This window comes from Telmatherina bonti (assembly GCF_933228915.1).
Source record: "Telmatherina bonti genome assembly, chromosome: 7".
NCBI classification, from domain to species: Eukaryota; Metazoa; Chordata; class Actinopteri; order Atheriniformes; family Telmatherinidae; genus Telmatherina; species Telmatherina bonti.
In genome coordinates, this window is record NC_136625.1 from 15,203,717 (window position 1) to 15,223,619 (window position 19,903).

At 43.9% G+C, this 19,903-nt stretch overlaps 1 protein-coding gene across 1 annotated transcript in view; it reads left to right on the top strand.

Annotated features, from left to right (window-relative positions):
* Positions 1 to 19,903, top strand: part of LOC306758430 (uncharacterized protein) — a gene marked incomplete at both ends in the record, with an annotated part of 72,700 nt that overhangs the window by 47,187 nt on the left and 5,610 nt on the right. Inside the window, one exon of the mRNA XM_079243758.1 lies at positions 17,203 to 17,329. Within this exon, the coding sequence (XP_079099884.1) occupies positions 17,203 to 17,329 (127 nt within the window). The remainder of the gene's footprint in view (positions 1 to 17,202; positions 17,330 to 19,903) is intronic.

A 19,903-nucleotide genomic window follows, 5' to 3' on the forward strand; every position in this document is an offset into this window, starting at 1 on the left:
ACATCCCGTTGCCATGACGCCAGGTCTACGATTGACTTTTTTGGTCGTCTTGAGGTGGTAGACATGTGTACCGAATTTCGTTGTCCTACGTGAAAGTAGACTTTTGACACCCCATTTTATTTTCCATCTTTGGCGTTTCTAGGGGGCGCCGTCGAGGCATTTTTACATTGGCGTGCACATGGACCCCAGAATATCGCTATTTTCGCCGGGACTGAGGTGTGTGCCAAGTTTCGCAACTTTTCACCAGGTCTAAGGGGGTCAAAATTGAGTGAGTTGTGCTGAGGAAAAAAATAATAATAATAATAATTAAAGCCGCAAGCGGCATCCATCGGGTCCTCGCCTCATGCCGAACCCTCCACCCGAACTCGCCACAAAGCTTCCGGGTGGATGTGAAGTAAAAGGCACGAATCCAAAGCTAGTTTGTTCAAAAACAATGTACATACAGTGCTAAATGGGCGTAAACACCAAGATGGCGGACACCCCGTTGCCATGGTAACAGGTGGTCAATGCACTTTTTTACTCGCCTTGGGTTGTTACACATGTGTGCCGGATTTCGTAGCCATAGGTGAAAGTAGACAATCGGGCTCCTGAGGGCCCCCCCCAGAAAGTGCCCCCCCCCCACAATACATTCTATAATGTGTTAAGGACCTACCAAATATGAATAGTTAAAGTTTTGGTGCACATCGCATGAATTTGTGCAAAGATATAAGCAAACCGTGTTTCATGGCGAGAAGGTTTTTTTCCAAGATGGCGGACACTCCATTGCCATGGTAACAGGTGCTTAATTGAGTTTTTTGCTTGTCTAGGGTTGATACACATGTGTGCCGGATTTCGTAGCCCTAGCTCAAAGTAGACGATCGGGCCCCTAGGGGCCCCCCCAAAATGTGCCCCCCCCCCCTACAATACATATTACAATGCGTTAAGGACCTACCAAATATGAAGTATTGGAATTTTGGTTCCGATCGGATGTATTTCTGCGAAGATATGAGTGAACCGTGTTTCATGGCGAGGAGTATTTTTTTCAAGATGGCGGACACCCCGTTGCCATGGTAACAGGTTCTCAATAGAGTTTTTTGCTCGTCTTGGTTACTTATACATGTGTACCGAATTTCGTAGCCCTAGGTCAAAGTAGACGATCGGGCCCCTAGGGGCCGCCCCCAAAATGTGCCCCCTCCACAATACATATTACAATGCGTTAAGGACCTACCAAATATGAATGATTGGAATTTTGGTTCCGATCGGATGCATTTCTGCAGAGATATAAGCAAACCGTGTTTCATGGCGAGAACGCTTTTTTCCATGGGTTGCCACGGTAGCACGCTTTCTCCTATCAAAAAGATTTGAATAACTTTTGGTCCCCATCTTGTCACGAAGCTCCATGGCGAATGTGGAGCCAATAGCCTGAATCCCCTCAGACTAGTTCGTTGAAATACGTTGTGCTTAAAGTGATAAAAAGGGCATAAACGCCAAGATGGCGGACACCCCGTTGCCATGGTAACAGGTTCTCAATGGAGTTTTTTGCTCGTCTTGGTTACTTATACATGTGTACCGAATTTCGTAGCCCTAGGTCAAAGTAGACTATCGGGCCCCTAGGGGCCCCCCCAAAATGCGCCCCCCCCCACAATACATATTACAATGTGTTAAGGACCTACCATATATAAATTATTAGAATTTTGGTTCCGATCGGATGTATTTCTGCGAAGATATGAGTGAACCGTGTTTCATGGCGAGAACGCTTTTTTCCATGGTTTGCCACGGTAACACGCTTTGTCCTGTTGGAAAGATTTCACTAACTTTAGCTCCCCATCTTGTCACGAAGCTTCCTGCTGAGTATGGAGCCAATAGCCTGAATCCCCTCAGACTAGTTTGTTTAAATACGATACGCTTAAAGTGATAAAAAGGGCACAAACGCCAAGATGGCGGACACCCCGTTGCCATGGTAACAGGTGGTTAATTAAGTTTTTTGCTCGTCTTGGTTACTTATACATGTGTACTGAATTTCGTAGCTCTAGGTCAAAGTAGACGATCAGGCCCCTAGTGGCCCCCGCCAAAAAGTGCCCCCCCCCCACAATACATTCTATAATGTGTTAAAGACCTACCAAATATGAATTATTGGAATTTTGGTTCCAATGGGATCTATTTCTGCAAAGATATGATTGAACCGTCTTTCATGGCGAGGAGTATTTTTTTCAAGATGGCGGACACACCGTTGCCATGGTAACAGGTGCTTAATCGAGTTTTATGCTTGTCTAGGGTTGATACACATGTGTGCCGAATTTCGTAGCCCTAGCTCAAAGTAGACGATCGGGCCCCTAGGGGCCCCCCCCAAAATGTGCCCCCCCCACAATACATATTACAATGCGTTAAGGACCTACCAAATATGAATAATTGGAATTTTGGTTCCGATCGGATGAATTTCTGCAGAGATATAAGCAAACCGTGTTTCATGGCGAGAACGCATTTTTCCATGGGTTGCCACGGTAACACGCTTTCACCTATCAAAAAGATTTGAATAACTTTTGGTCCCCATCTTGTCACAAAGCTCCATGGGGAATGTGGAGCCAATAGCATGAATCCCCTCAGACTAGTTCGTTCAAATACGATGCGCTTAAAGTGATAAAAAGGGCATAAACGCCAAGATGGCGGCCACCCCGTTGCCATGGTAACAGGTTCTCAATAGAGTTTTTTGCTCGTCTTGGTTACTTATACATGTGTACCGAATTTCGTAGCCCTAGCTCAAAGTAGACGATCGGGCCCCCTAGGGGCCCCCCCAAAATGCGCCCCCCCCACAATATATATTACAATGCGTGAAGGACCTACCAAATATGAATTATTTTAATTTTGGTTCCGATCGGATGTATTTCTGCGAAGATATGAGTGAACCGTGTTTCATGGCGAGATCGCTTTTTTCCATGGGTTGCCACGGTAACACGCTTTCACCTATCAAAAAGATTTGAATAACTTTTGGTCCCCATCTTGTCACGAAGCTCCATGGCGAATGTGGAGCCAATAGCATGAATCGCCTCAGACTAGTTCGTTCAAATGCGATGCGCCCAAATTGACAAAAACGGGCAAAAAAATGGCCGCAAACGCCAAGATGGCTGACATCCCGTTGCCATGACGCCAGGTCTACGATTGACTTTTTTGGTCGTCTTGAGGTGGTAGACATGTGTACCGAATTTCGTTGTCCTACGTGAAAGTAGACTTTTGACACCCCATTTTATTTTCCATCTTTGGCGTTTCTAGGGGGCGCCGTCGAGGCATTTTTACATTGGCGTGCACATGGACCCCAGAATATCGCTATTTTCGCCGGGACTGAGGTGTGTGCCAAGTTTCGCAACTTTTCACCAGGTCTAAGGGGGTCAAAATTGAGTGAGTTGTGCTGAGGAAAAAAATAATAATAATAATAATAAACATTACAATAACAATAGGGCCCTGCCATACTTCGTATGGCGAGGACCCTAATTAAAGCCGCAAGCGGCATCCATTGGGTCCTCGCCTCATGCCGAACCCTCCAACCGAACTCGCCACAAAGCTTCCGGGTGGATGTGAAGTAAAAGGCACGAATCCAAAACTAGTTTGTTCAAAAACAATGCACATACAATGCTAAATGGGCGTAAACGCAAGATGGCGGACACCCCGTTGCCATGGTAACAGGTGGTCAATGCACTTTTTTACTCGCCTTGGGTTGTTACACATGTATGGCAAATTTTGTAGCCATAGGTGAAAGTAGACGATCGGGCCCCTGAGGGCCCCCCCCAAAAAGTGCCCACCCCACAATACATTCTATAATGTGTTAAGGACCTACCAAATATGAATAGTTAAAGTTTTGGTTCACATCGCATGAATTTGTGCAAAGATATAAGCAAACCGTGTTTCATGGCGAGAAGGTTTTTTTCCAAGATGGCGGACTCTCCAGTGCCACGGTAACAGGTGCTAAATTGAGTTTTTTGCTTTTCTAGGGTTGATACACATATGTGCCGAATTTCGTAGCCCTAGCTCAAAGTAGACGATCAGGCCCCTAGGGGCCCCCCCCAAAATTTGTCCCCCCCACAATACATATTACAATGCGTTAAGGACCCTCGAAATATGAATTAGTGGAATTTTGGTTCCGATCAGATGCATTTCTGCAGAGATATAAGCAAACCGTGTTTCATGGCGAGAACGCTTTATTCCATGGGTTGCCACGGTAACACGCTTTCTCCTATCAGAAAGATTTGAATAACTTTTGGTCCCCATCTTGTCACGAAGCTCCATGGCGAATGTGGAGCCAATAGCATGAATCCCCTGAGACTAGTTCGTTCAAATACGATGCGCTTAAAGTGATAAAAAGGGCATAAACGCCAAGATGGCGGCCACCCTGTTGCCATGGTAACAGGTTCTCAATAGAGTTTTTTGCTCGTCATTGTTACTTATACATGTGTACTGAATTTCGTAGCCCTAGGTCAAAGTAGACTAACGGGCCCCTAGGGGCCCCCCCCAAAATGTGCCCCCCCCACAATACATATTACAATGCGTGAAGGACCTACCAAACATGAATTATTTTAATTTTGGTTGCGATCGGATGTATTTCTGCGAAGATATGAGTGAACCGTGCTTCATGGCGAGATCGCTTTTTTCCATGGGTTGCCACGGTAACACGCTTTCGCCTATCAAAAAGATTTGAATAACTTTTGGTCCCCATCTCGTCACGAAGCTCCATGGCGAATGTGGAGCCAATAGCATGAATCGCCTCAGACTAGTTCGTTCAAATGCGATGCGCCCAAATTGACAAAAACGGGCAAAAAAATGGCCGCAAACGCCAAGATGGCGGAAAGCCCGTTGCCATGACAACAGGCGTTTCAATGACTTTTTTACTTGTCTTGATGTGATAGACATGTGTACCGAATTTCGTCGTCCTACGTCAAACTAAAATTTTTTTTCCCCATTCTAGAGTCCATTTTTGGCGTTTCTAGGGGGCGCTGTCGAGGCATTTTTGCATTGGCGTGCATACAAACGCCAAATTATCGAAATTTTCACCGGACGGGAGGTGTGTGCCAAGTTTCGCAACTTTTCACGGGGTCTAAGGGGGTCAAAATTGAGTGAGTTGTGCTTAGGAGAATAATAATAATAATAATTAAAGCCGCAAGCGGCATCCATCGGGTCCTCGCCTCATGCCGAACCCTCCACCCGAGTCCTGGTTCTCCTAATGCTACATGTGAAGGACCCGCACAGCCAGTTCATTTTAATAGAGAAATACAATTCACATATTGAGAAAAGAATGTGTAAACGCCAAGATGGCGGACAGCCCGTTACCATGGCAACATGTGTTTCATTGACTTTTTAGCTTGTCTTGGGATGATACACATGTGTGCCGAATTTCGTAGCCCGAGATGAAAGTAGACGATCGGGCCCCTAGGGGCCCCCCCAAAAAGTGTCCCCCCCACAATACATTCTATAATGTGTTAAGGACCTACCAAATATGAATAGTTACAGTTTTGGTGCACATCGTATGAATTTGTGCAAAGATATAAGCAAACCGTGTTTCATGGCGAGAAGGTTTTTTTTCCAAGATGGCGGATACCCCGTTGCCATGGTAACGGCTGCACAATGAAGTTTTTTGCTTGTCTTGGGTTGATACACATGTGTGCCGAATTTCGTAGCCCTAGCTCAAAGTAGACGATCGGGCCCCTAGGGGCCGCCCCCAAAATGTGCCCCCCCCACAATACATATTACAACGCGTTAAGGAGCTGCCAAATATGAATTATTGGAATTGTGGTTCCAATCGGATGCATTTTGGCAGAGATATAAGCAAACCGTGTTTCATGGCGAGAACGCGTTTTTCCATGGGTTGCCACGGTAACACGCTTTCTCCTATCAGAAAGATTTGAATAACTTTTTGTCCCCATCTTGTCACGAAGCTCCATGGGGAATGTGGAGCCAATAGCATGAATCCCCTCAGACTAGTTCGTTCAAATACGATGCGCTTAAAGTGATAAAAAGGGCATAAACGCCAAGATGGCGGCCACCCCGTTGCCATGGTAACAGGTTCTCAATAGAGTTTTTTGCTCGTCTTGGTTACTTATACATGTGTACCGAATTTCGTAGCCCTAGCTCAAAGTAGACGATCGGGCCCCTAGGGGCCCCCCCAAAATGCGCCCCCCCCCACAATATATATTACAATGCGTGAAGGACCTACCAAATATGAATTATTTTAATTTTGGTTCCGATCGGATGTATTTCTGCGAAGATATGAGTGAACCGTGTTTCATGGCGAGATCGCTTTTTTCCATGGGTTGCCACGGTAACACGCTTTCACCTATCAAAAAGATTTGAATAACTTTTGGTCCCCATCTTGTCACGAAGCTCCATGGCGAATGTGGAGCCAATAGCATGAATCGCCTCAGACTAGTTCGTTCAAATGCGATGCGCCCAAATTGACAAAAACGGGCAAAAAAATGGCCGCAAACGCCAAGATGGCTGACATCCCGTTGCCATGACGCCAGGTCTACGATTGACTTTTTTGGTCGTCTTGAGGTGGTAGACATGTGTACCGAATTTCGTTGTCCTACGTGAAAGTAGACTTTTGACACCCCATTTTATTTTCCATCTTTGGCGTTTCTAGGGGGCGCCGTCGAGGCATTTTTACATTGGCGTGCACATGGACCCCAGAATATCGCTATTTTCGCCGGGACTGAGGTGTGTGCCAAGTTTCGCAACTTTTCACCAGGTCTAAGGGGGTCAAAATTGAGTGAGTTGTGCTGAGGAAAAAAATAATAATAATTAAAGCCGCAAGCGGCATCCATCGGGTCCTCGCCTCATGCCGAACCCTCCACCCGAACTCGCCACAAAGCTTCCGGGTGGATGTGAAGTAAAAGGCACGAATCCAAAACTAGTTTGTTCAAAAACAATGCACATACAGTGCTAAATGGGCGTAAACGCCAAGATGGCGGACACCCCGTTGCCATGGTAACAGGTGGTCAATGCACTTTTTTACTCACCTTGGGTTGTTAGACATGTGTGCCGAATTACGTAGCCATAGGTGAAAGTAGACAATCGGGCCCCTAGGGGCCCCCCAAAAAGTGCCCCCCCACAATACATTCTATAATGTGTTAAGGACCTACCAAATATGAATAGTTACAGTTTTGGTTCACATCACATGAATTTGTGCAAAGATATAAGCAAACCGTGTTTCATGGCGAGAAAGTTTTTTTTCCAAGATGGCGGACACTCCGTTGCCATGGCAACAGGTGTTTATTATAGTTTTTTGCTTGTCTTGGGTTGATACACATGTGTGCCGAATTTCGTAGCCCTAGCTCAAAGTAGACGATCGGGCCCCTAGGGGCCCCCCCCAAAATGTGCCCCCCCCACAATACATATTACAATGCGTTAAGGACCTGCAAAATATGAATTATTGGAATTTTGGTTCCGATCGGATGCATTTTGGCAGAGATATAAGCAAACCGTGTTTCATGGCGAGAACGCGTTTTTCCATGGGTTGCCACGGTAACACGCTTTCTCCTTTTAGAAAGATTTGAATAACTTTTTGTCCCCATCTTGTCACGAAGCTCCATGGCGAATGTGGAGCCAATAGCATGAATCCCCTGAGACTAGTTCGTTCAAATACGATGCGCTTAAAGTGATAAAAAGGGCATAAACGCCAAGATGGCGGCCACCCTGTTGCCATGGTAACAGGTTCTCAATAGAGTTTTTTGCTCGTCATTGTTACTTATACATGTGTACCGAATTTCGTAGCCCTAGGTCAAAGTAGAATATTGGGCCCCTAGGGGCCCCCCCAGAATGCGCCCGCCCCACAATACATATTCCAATGCGTGAAGGACCTACCAAATATGAATTATTTTAATTTTGGTTCCGTTCGGATGTATTTCTGTGAAGATATGAGTGAACCGTGTTTCATGGCGAGAACGCGTTTTTCCATGGGTTGCCACGGTAACACGCTTTTTCCTTTTAGAAAGATTTGAATAACTTTTTGTCCCCATCTTGTCACGAAGCTCCATGGCGAATGTGGAGCCAATAGCCTGAATCCCCTCAGACTAGTTCGTTCAAATACGATGCGCTGAAAGTGATAAAAAGGGCACAAACGCCAAGATGGCGGACACCCCGTTGCCCTGGTAACAGGTGGTTAATTGAGTTTTTTGCTCGTCTTGGTTACTTATACATGTGTACCGAATTTCGTAGCCCTAGCTCAAAGTAGATTATCGGGCCCCTAGGGGCCCCCCCCAAAATGCGCCCCCCCACAATACATATTACAATGCGTGAAGGACCTACCAAACATGAATTATTTTAATTTTGGTTCCGATCGGATGTATTTCTGCGAAGATATGAGTGAACCGTGTTTCATGGCGAGAACGCTTTTTTCCATGGGTTGCCACGGTAACACGCTTTCTCCTATCAAAAAGATTTGAATAACTTTTGGACCCCATCTTGTCACGAAGCTTCATGGCGAACGTGGAGCCAATAGCATGAATCCTCTCAGACTAGTTCGTTCAAATGCGATGCGCCCAAATTGACAAAAACGGGCAAAGAAATGGCCGCAAACGCCAAGATGGCGGAAAGCCCGTTGCCATGACAACAGGCGTTTCAATGACTTTTTTACTTGTCTTGATGTGATAGACATGTGTACCGAATTTCGTCATCCTACGTCAAACTAAAATTTTTTTGCCCCATTCTAGAGGCCATTTTTGGCGTTTCTAGGGGGCGCTGTCGAGGCATTTTTGCATTGGCGTGCATACAAACGCCAAATTATTGAAATTTTCACCGGACGTGAGGTGTGTGCCAAGTTTCGCAACTTTTCACGGGGTCTAAGGGGGTCAAAATTGAGTGAGTTGTGCTTAAAATAATAATAAACATTACAATAACAATAGGGCCCTGCCATACTTCGTATGGCTCGGACCCTAATAATAAACATTACAATAACAATAGGGCCCTGCCATACTTCGTATGGCGAGGACCCTAATAACAAGCGGCATCCATCGGGTCCTCGCCTCATGCCGAACCCTCCACCCGAACTCGCCACAAAGCTTCCGGGTGGATGTGAAGTAAAAGGCACGAATCCAAAGCTAGTTTGTTCAAAAAAAATGCACATACAGTGCTAAATGGGCGTAAACACCAAGATGGCGGACACCCCGTTGCCATGGTAACAGGTTCTCAATAGAGTTTTTTGCTCGTCTTGGTTACTTATACATGTGTACCGAATGTCGTAGCCATAGGTCAAAGTAGATTATCGGGCCCCTAGGGGCCCCCCCCAAAATGCGCCCCCCCCACAATACATATTACAATGCGTGAAGGACCTACCAAACATGAATTATCAGAATTTTGGTTCCGATCGGATGCATTTCTGCGAAGATATGAGTGAACCGTGTTTCATGGCGAGAACGCTTTTTTCCATGGGTTGCCACGGTAACACGCGTTCTCCTATCAGAAAGATTTGAATAACTTTTGGTCCCCATCTTGTCACGAAGCTCCATGGCGAATGTGGAGCCAATAGCATGAATCGCCTCAGACTAGTTCGTTCAAATACGATGCGCCCAAATTGACAAAAACGGGCAAAAAAATGGCCGCAAACGCCAAGATGGCGGACAGCCCGTTGCCATGACAACAGGCGTTTCAATGACTTTTTTACTTGTCTTGATGTGATAGACATGTGTACCGAATTTCGTAGCCCTAGCTCAAAGTAGACGATCGGGCCCCTAGGGGCCGCCCCCAAAATTTGTCCCCCCCACAATACATATTACAACGCGTTAAGGACCTGCCAAATATGAATTATTGGAATTTTGGTTCCAATCGGATGCATTTTGGCAGAGATATAAGCAAACCGTGTTTCATGGCGAGAACGCGTTTTTCCATGGGTTGCCACGGTAACACGCTTTCTCCTATCAGAAAGATTTGAATAACTTTTTGTCCCCATCTTGTCACGAAGCTCCATGGGGAATGTGGAGCCAATAGCATGAATCCCCTCAGACTAGTTCGTTCAAATACGATGCGCTTAAAGTGATAAATAGGGCATAAACGCCAAGATGGCGGCCACCCCGTTGCCATGGTAACAGGTTCTCAATAGAGTTTTTTGCTCGTCTTGGTTACTTATACATGTGTACCGAATTTCGTAGCCCTAGCTCAAAGTAGACGATCGGGCCCCTAGGGGCCCCCCCAAAATGCGCCCCCCCCACAATATATATTACAATGCGTGAAGGACCTACCAAATATGAATTATTTTAATTTTGGTTCCGATCGGATGTATTTCTGCGAAGATATGAGTGAACCGTGTTTCATGGCGAGATCGCTTTTTTCCATGGGTTGCCACGGTAACACGCTTTCGCCTATCAAAAAGATTTGAATAACTTTTGGTCCCCATCTCGTCACGAAGCTCCATGGCGAATGTGGAGCCAATAGCATGAATCGCCTCAGACTAGTTCGTTCAAATGCGATGCGCCCAAATTGACAAAAACGGGCAAAAAAATGGCCGCAAACGCCAAGATGGCGGAAAGCCCGTTGCCATGACAACAGGCGTTTCAATGACTTTTTTACTTGTCTTGATGTGATAGACATGTGTACCGAATTTCGTCGTCCTACGTCAAACTAAAATTTTTTTTCCCCATTCTAGAGGCCATTTTTGGCGTTTCTAGGGGGCGCTGTCGAGGCATTTTTGCATTGGCGTGCATACAAACGCCAAATTATCGAAATTTTCACCGGACGTGAGGTGTGTGCCAAGTTTCGCAACTTTTCACGGGGTCTAAGGGGGTCAAAATTGAGCGAGTTGTGCTTAAAATAATAAACATTACAATAACAATAGGGCCTTGCCATACTTCGTATGGCTCGGACCCTAATAATAATTAAAGCCGCAAGCGGCATCCATCGGGTCCTCGCCTCATGCCGAACCCTCCACCCGAGTCCTGGTTCTCCTAATGCTACATGTGAAGGACCCGCACAGCCAGTTCATTTTAATAGAGAAATACAATTCACATATTGAGAAAAGAATGTGTAAACGCCAAGATGGCGGACAGCCCGTTACCATGGCAACATGTGTTTCATTGACTTTTTAGCTTGTCTTGGGATGATACACATGTGTGCCGAATTTCGTAGCCCGAGATGAAAGTAGACGATCGGGCCCCTAGGGGCCCCCCCAAAAAGTGTCCCCCCCACAATACATTCTATAATGTGTTAAGGACCTACCAAATATGAATAGTTACAGTTTTGGTGCACATCGTATGAATTTGTGCAAAGATATAAGCAAACCGTGTTTCATGGCGAGAAGGTTTTTTTTCCAAGATGGCGGATACCCCGTTGCCATGGTAACGGCTGCACAATGAAGTTTTTTGCTTGTCTTGGGTTGATACACATGTGTGCCGAATTTCGTAGCCCTAGCTCAAAGTAGACGATCGGGCCCCTAGGGGCCGCCCCCAAAATGTGCCCCCCCCACAATACATATTACAACGCGTTAAGGAGCTGCCAAATATGAATTATTGGAATTGTGGTTCCAATCGGATGCATTTTGGCAGAGATATAAGCAAACCGTGTTTCATGGCGAGAAGGTTTTTTTCCAAGATGGTGGACACTCCAGTGCCATGGTAACAGGTGTTTAATATAGTTTTTTGCTTGTCTAGGGTTGATACACATGTGTGCCGAATTTCGTAGCCCTAGCTCAAAGTAGACGATCGGGCCCCTAGGGCCCCCCCCCAAAATGTGCCCCCCCCACAATACATATATCAATGCGTTAAGGACCTACCAAATATGAATTATTGGAATTTTGGTTCCGATCGGATGCATTTCTGCAGAGATTTAAGCAAACCGTGTTTCATGGCGAGAACGCATTTTTCCATGGGTTGCCACGGTAACACGCTTTCACCTATCAAAAAGATTTGAATAACTTTTGGTCCCCATCTTGTCACAAAGCTCCATGGGGAATGTGGAGCCAATAGCATGAATCCCCTCAGACTAGTTCGTTCAAATACGATGCGCTTAAAGTGATAAAAAGGGCATAAACGCCAAGATGGCGGCCACCCCGTTGCCATGGTAACAGGTTCTCAATAGAGTTTTTTGCTCGTCTTGGTTACTTATACATGTGTACCGAATTTCGTAGCCCTAGCTCAAAGTAGACGATCGGGCCCCTAGGGGCCCCCCCAAAATGCGCCCCCCCCACAATATATATTACAATGCGTGAAGGACCTACCAAATATGAATTATTTTAATTTTGGTTCCGATCGGATGTATTTCTGCGAAGATATGAGTGAACCGTGTTTCATGGCGAGATCGCTTTTTTCCATGGGTTGCCACGGTAACACGCTTTCACCTATCAAAAAGATTTGAATAACTTTTGGTCCCCATCTTGTCACGAAGCTCCATGGCGAATGTGGAGCCAATAGCATGAATCGCCTCAGACTAGTTCGTTCAAATGCGATGCGCCCAAATTGACAAAAACGGGCAAAAAAATGGCCGCAAACGCCAAGATGGCTGACATCCCGTTGCCATGACGCCAGGTCTACGATTGACTTTTTTGGTCGTCTTGAGGTGGTAGACATGTGTACCGAATTTCGTTGTCCTACGTGAAAGTAGACTTTTGACACCCCATTTTATTTTCCATCTTTGGCGTTTCTAGGGGGCGCCGTCGAGGCATTTTTACATTGGCGTGCACATGGACCCCAGAATATCGCTATTTTCGCCGGGACTGAGGTGTGTGCCAAGTTTCGCAACTTTTCACCAGGTCTAAGGGGGTCAAAATTGAGTGAGTTGTGCTGAGGAAAAAAATAATAATAATAATAATAAACATTACAATAACAATAGGGCCTTGCCATACTTCGTATGGCTCGGACCCTAATAAACATTACAATAACAATAGGGCCTTGCCATACTTCGTATGGCTCGGACCCTAATTAAAGCCGCAAGCGGCATCCATCGGGTCCTCGCCTCATGCCGAACCCTCCACCCGAGTCCTGGTTCTCCTAATGCTACATGTGAAGGACCCGCACAGCCAGTTCATTTTAATAGAGAAATACAATTCACATATTGAGAAAAGAATGTGTGTAAACGCCAAGATGGCGGACAGCCCGTTACCATGGCAACATGTGTTTCATTGACTTTTTAGCTTGTCTTGGGATGATACACATGTGTGCCGAATTTCGTAGCCCGAGATGTAAGTAGACGATCGGGCCCCTAGGGGCCCCCCCAAAAAGTGTCCCCCCCACAATACATTCTATAATGTGTTAAGGACCTACCAAATATGAATAGTTACAGTTTTGGTGCACATCGTATGAATTTGTGCAAAGATATAAGCAAACCGTGTTTCATGGCGAGAAGGTTTTTTTTCCAAGATGGCGGATACCCCGTTGCCATGGTAACGGCTGCACAATGAAGTTTTTTGCTTGTCTTGGGTTGATACACATGTGTGCCGAATTTCGTAGCCCTAGCTCAAAGTAGACGATCGGGCCCCTAGGGGCCGCCCCCAAAATGTGCCCCCCCCACAATACATATTACAACGCGTTAAGGACCTGCCAAATATGAATTATTGGAATTTTGGTTCCAATCGGATGCATTTTGGCAGAGATATAAGCAAACCGTGTTTCATGGCGAGAACGCGTTTTTCCATGGGTTGCCACGGTAACACGCTTTCTCCTATCAGAAAGATTTGAATAACTTTTTGTCCCCATCTTGTCACGAAGCTCCATGGGGAATGTGGAGCCAATAGCATGAATCCCCTCAGACTAGTTCGTTCAAATACGATGCGCTTAAAGTGATAAAAAGGGCATAAACGCCAAGATGGCGGCCACCCCGTTGCCATGGTAACAGGTTCTCAATAGAGTTTTTTGCTCGTCTTGGTTACTTATACATGTGTACCGAATTTCGTAGCCCTAGCTCAAAGTAGACGATCGGGCCCCTAGGGGCCCCCCCAAAATGCGCCCCCCCCACAATATATATTACAAAGCGTGAAGGACCTACCAAATATGAATTATTTTAATTTTGGTTCCGATCGGATGTATTTCTGCGAAGATATGAGTGAACCGTGTTTCATGGCGAGATCGCTTTTTTGCATGGGTTGCCACGGTAACACGCTTTCGCCTATCAAAAAGATTTGAATAACTTTTGGTCCCCATCTCGTCACGAAGCTCCATGGCGAATGTGGAGCCAATAGCATGAATCGCCTCAGACTAGTTCGTTCAAATGCGATGCGCCCAAATTGACAAAAACGGGCAAAAAAATGGCCGCAAACGCCAAGATGGCGGAAAGCCCGTTGCCATGACAACAGGCGTTTCAATGACTTTTTTACTTGTCTTGATGTGATAGACATGTGTACCGAATTTCGTCGTCCTACGTCAAACTAAAAATTTTTTTCCCCATTCTAGAGGCCATTTTTGGCGTTTCTAGGGGGCGCTGTCGAGGCATTTTTGCATTGGCGTGCATACAAACGCCAAATTATCGAAATTTTCACCGGACGTGAGGTGTGTGCCAAGTTTCGCAACTTTTCACGGGGTCTAAGGGGGTCAAAATTGAGTGAGTTGTGCTTAGGAGAATAATAATAATAATAATTAAAGCCGCAAGCGGCATCCATCGGGTCCTCGCCTCATGCCGAACCCTCCACCCGAACTTATGAGTGAACCGTGTTTCATGGCGAGAACGCATTTTTCCGTGGGTTGCCACGGTAACATGCTTTGTCCTACTGGAAAGATTTCACTAACTTTTGCTCCCCATCTTGTAACGAAGCTTCCTGCTGAGTATGGAGCCAATCGCATGAATCCCCTCAGACTAGTTCGTTCAAATACGATGCGCTTAAAGGGATTAAAAGGGCATGAACGCCAAGATGGCGGACACCCCGTTGCCATGGTAACAGGTGGTCAATTGAGTTTTTTGCTCGTCGTGGGGTGCTACACATGTGTGCCGAATTTCGTAGACCTAGGTCAAAGTAGACGATCGGGCCCCTAGGGGCCCCCCCAAAATGTGCCCCCACCCCCACAATACATATTACAATGCGTTAAGGACCTACCAAATAAGAATTATTGGAATTTAGGTTCCAATCGGATGTATTTCTGCGAAGAAATGAGTGAACCGTGTTTCATGGCGAGGAGTATTTTTTTCAAGATGGCGGACACACCGTTGCCATGGTAACAGGTGCTTAATTGAGTTTTACGCTTGTCTAGGGTTTATACACATGTGTGCCGAATTTCGCAGCTCTAGCTCAAAGTGGACGATCGGGCCCCTAGGGGCCGCCCCCAAAATGTGCCCCCCCCACAATACATATTACAATGCGTGAAGGACCTACCAAATATGAATTATTTTAATTTTGGTTCCGATCGGATGTATTTCTGCAGAAATATAAGCAAACCGTGTTTCATGGCGAGAACGCTTTTTTCCATGGGTTGCCACGGTAACACGCTTTCTCCTATCAGAAAGATTTGAATAACTTTTGGTCCCCATCTTGTCACGAAGCTCCATGGCGAATGTGGAGCCAATAGCCTGAATCCCCTCAGACTAGTTCGTTCAAATACGATGCGCTTAAAGTGATAAAAAGGGCATAAACGCCAAGATGGCGGCCACCCCGTTGCCATGGTAACAGGTTCTCAATAGAGTTTTTTGCTCGTCTTGGTTACTTATACATGTGTACCGAATTTCGTAGCCCTAGCTCAAAGTAGACGATCGGGCCCCTAGGGGCCCCCCCAAAATGCGCCCCCCCCACAATATATATTACAATGCGTGAAGGACCTACCAAATATGAATTATTTTAATTTTGGTTCCGATCGGATGTATTTCTGCGAAGATATGAGTGAACCGTGTTTCATGGCGAGATCGCTTTTTTCCATGGGTTGCCACGGTAACACGCTTTCGCCTATCAAAAAGATTTGAATAACTTTTGGTCCCCATCTCGTCACGAAGCTCCATGGCGAATGTGGAGCCAATAGCATGAATCGCCTCAGACTAGTTCGTTCAAATGCGATGCGCCCAAATTGACAAAAACGGGCAAAAAAATGGCCGCAAACGCCAAGATGGCGGAAAGCCCGTTGCCATGACAACAGGCGTTTCAATGACTTTTTTACTTGTCTTGATGTGATAGACATGTGTACCGAATTTCGTCGTCCTACGTCAAACTAAATTTTTTTTTCCCCATTCTAGAGGCCATTTTTGGCGTTTCTAGGGGGCGCTGTCGAGGCATTTTTGCATTGGCGTGCATACAAACGCCAAATTATCAAAATTTTCACCGGACGTGAGGTGTGTGCCAAGTTTCGCAACTTTTCACGGGGTCTAAGGGGGTCAAAATTGAGCGAGTTGTGCTTAAAATAATAAACATTACAATAACAATAGGGCCTTGCCATACTTCGTATGGCTCGGACCCTAATTAAAGCCGCAAGCGGCATCCATCGGGTCCTCGCCTCATGCCGAAGACACCCCGCCCCCCCCCTCCATTGTGGACGAGGTGAAGGACCTAGAAAATAGAAATGCAGTTAACTTTGATGCCGATCCAATGTATTTTTATGGACATAAACAATGTCTATCCAGTGAAAAAAAAATGTACTGGTCCACCAAACCATGACTCATGTGGATATGCTGTTCAACCAGTTTCAGAAATTAAACATCAACCCTGTCTGGATTAAAACTCTTTTTCAGAGGTTCAAAGACAACATGCTCAACATCAGGTAAATATTTATATTTATATAAATTATAATTTATTGTTTACTCAGAAAGTTATTGTTAAATAGAGCAGTCACTCATTTAAGACTGTAAAAGCCATAAGTTTATTGACTTGACATCACAGCAAATTATTCTTATGAAGCACATCGCATTTCATTCTTTTGGTATTTAAAGAAAGATTCTTTTATGTTTCATGATAAACCTTTTCTTAATCCAGACTGTGACCTAAACAGGTCAAGTGATCGGTAGAATATAGATTATTATGGTGTTTCATGAATGTTTTTAGTGCATAAAAACCTTCATTATGTTATTATGTTGTTTGGACCAGGATGTCAGTCCCGTCTCTCTGTGAGGACAGCACTGCTGGACAGCCGGTGAAGAGACAGGATGCTGGGACCAGGAGAACAACAGAGGCTGGCTACAGAGGTCAGTCATATTTTCAGTCAAATCCATGTAGTTTATATTCTTACTTTGGTCACATGATGCTAGAACAATACTGAAGATCTGGTACAGAATTATTGACACCCCTTATCAATAGAATTGCTAAGGTCTGACTTTCTTATAATTGAAAACTTTTGATGTTTGCTTCAGGTCTGTGATACCATCCTGGTGCACGCTGAGGAGCAGCTAAACACGACTGTTAAGGCATGTCCCATGTTGGACAAGGCCAAGGCAGAACTGTCCCTCTTCTACAAGAACAGTGAAGTTAAAGGTTGTGGTGCAGAAGTGCCTCTGTAGCAGTTTCTCATAAAGAACAACCTTCAGATGAGTCACAGCCTTCTCCAGATCATTATGTCAACACCATAACAACTGCTGAATCTGAGAAATGCTTTTCTACTCGACTGTGAGAAACTCCATGACACAGGATCGCCTCAACGCCATGCCATGCTCTTCATGGAGAATAAGCTTGTGGGGGACATTCAGACTTTAATAGGAGGATTATTGAGAGATTTGCCTTAAATAAGGAGAGGAAAACTAAATTCTTCTACCAGTTTTATTTGATCTTTTGTTCTTGGAGAAAACCAAATATGAAATCAGTTCATTCATCAGGTTCTAGTGTTCATTATTTAGTAGTCAAAGAATTATTACTGAATGTAGATTGTTGCAAAAGTCCTGTCAAAAGTTTGAGTGAGGTTAGATTTTTTAGGGAAAGGTATGCTGGTGTTTACTTTCTGTAGCCGACACCAAAAGCACTTCTCATGCCTATTGTCTTATTAAGGCTTGTGACAAATATTTATGTGTAGATTTGTTTTACCACTGTTTATATTTCAAAATATATTATGAGCTAATTAATGTCTTTTTTTTTTTTACAAAAATATTTGTATTAAATAAGATGTTAAATACAATCCTGTCATTATAAAACAAAATTTTCCTTTGAGCTAAATTATGAATTTCTGGTATTTGTCATTGTTGTCATTTTATGATATAATAAAGTATTTGTGAAATACATAACTTTTAAAGTAGATTTTTTTTTATTGCTATAATTATTGTTTGTCTTCAACAATAGATAGATTTGACAAAGCCCCACCTAAAAAATAATAAAATATATATATACACACACACACACATACATATATATATATATATATATATATATATATATATATATATATATATATATATATATATATATATATATATATATATAATGTGTGTGTGTGTGTGTGTGTGTGTGTATGTATGTATGTACATGTGGACATTTATGGGTCACTGAATACAAAATATACTGTATTTTTTTCCATTTTATTTGTTTATTTATTTTCCTTTATTCATCCATGTCCAAGGTGTCATCACCTTAATCCCCTCCGTCTTCAACATGACAACGAGGTGTTCTCTGTCTTGTACCACAGTGGTTTGTCTTTCACTGGCACATCCACAAGAAGTGCTTTTTCCAGCTGTCATCCTCATCTTTGTGTTCCAATCCACCTTTTTCTCGTCTCAGCTTTCTCACATCCGGATAATTTTACCGTGGAGCTGCGGAGAAGTGCTTCAATGCTGCGTCACAAAATCATGCAGGCTTTTGTGTATAAAAAAAAAAAAAAAAAAAGCCTTCACTCTCCTGTTTTCCTTATATGGAAGAGAGACTTTTTGTGTTATTTATTTGTTTATTGACACAACAGGGCTGTCATTCATAAAACTAGCAGCATCCCCACAGTCATTATAAAAACAAAAACCACGATTCAGCGAATAACTCCTAAATGTAGTTGATATTCAATAGAAAATTCGTTTTGTAAAACTGGCTTTGTTCAATAAAGTTTATTGAAAAAAAAAAAAAAACGTTCGTCAGAGCTGCTGCTGCGCTGCAAACTGCAGGTGCACGTCTGCTCCTTTGATGTGTCCCGGTCGGACATCTTGTTTTCTAGAAGCTTCCAGAAGCTTCTCCGGTCTTTCAGATCGAGCTTCTGACCTGACCGCACGTCTCGTTGAGAGCCTGTCTGAATATTGGTGGATTATTGTCACTTCATCCAGAGATTTTCGAGCTTTTCAACCGCGAGAACTTCTTATAAAGCCTTCGTGTCTTCGACTGGTAAGTTTATCATTTTCATTTTGATCAATTAGATGTTTTTCCACCGTGTTGGCTTACTTAGCTTAGCTTAGCTTCGCTTAGCTTAAGTGGAGCTTAGCTTCGTGTAGCCTGTAACCTGTTTATCCCTCTGCATTGAAATTATAGTTCGATGTTTTTGGGGGTTTTTTTTGTTTGTATTGTTTTGTTTTTTTTAACGTGAGCTCAAAAAAATATGTCTTAACAGCGAACCGTGTTTTTATTAACTAAATGCCTCTCTTACATGGATATCTAAGCTAAGCTATTTTAGCTTAGGAGATGATTAGGCATAAGTTTTACTGCACATGAATGGAGATATTTGTGCTCCTAGCTCTAAATTTGCTGAGCATTTTATTTAGTTTTTCTGTGAAAATGGCTTTATTTTACTGAAGATTTAGTGAGACAACGCTATAAAGTTGGGATGTTTTTAGATTAAGTTCTGAAGAATCTGAAAATAAATTTAAGTTAACAATTTAATTGATATATTAATTGATATATAAGAATAATAATTAATATACTAAGAAATTGTATTACAGAAAAAAGCTAAATAAGACTAAAAATGATCTAAAAAAAAAAACATTTGAGGAATATTAAATCAACTTAGAAAGAGTGGGACAAAGAAAATGACATATCCAGATATTTTGCTGGTAACAGTAGTGTTAAATATGACATGAAAGAGGCAGTCATGAGTATTAGGCTGATTCTGGATTACCAGTCGCTTTACACTCTGTTTTGGTAACTGATAGTACT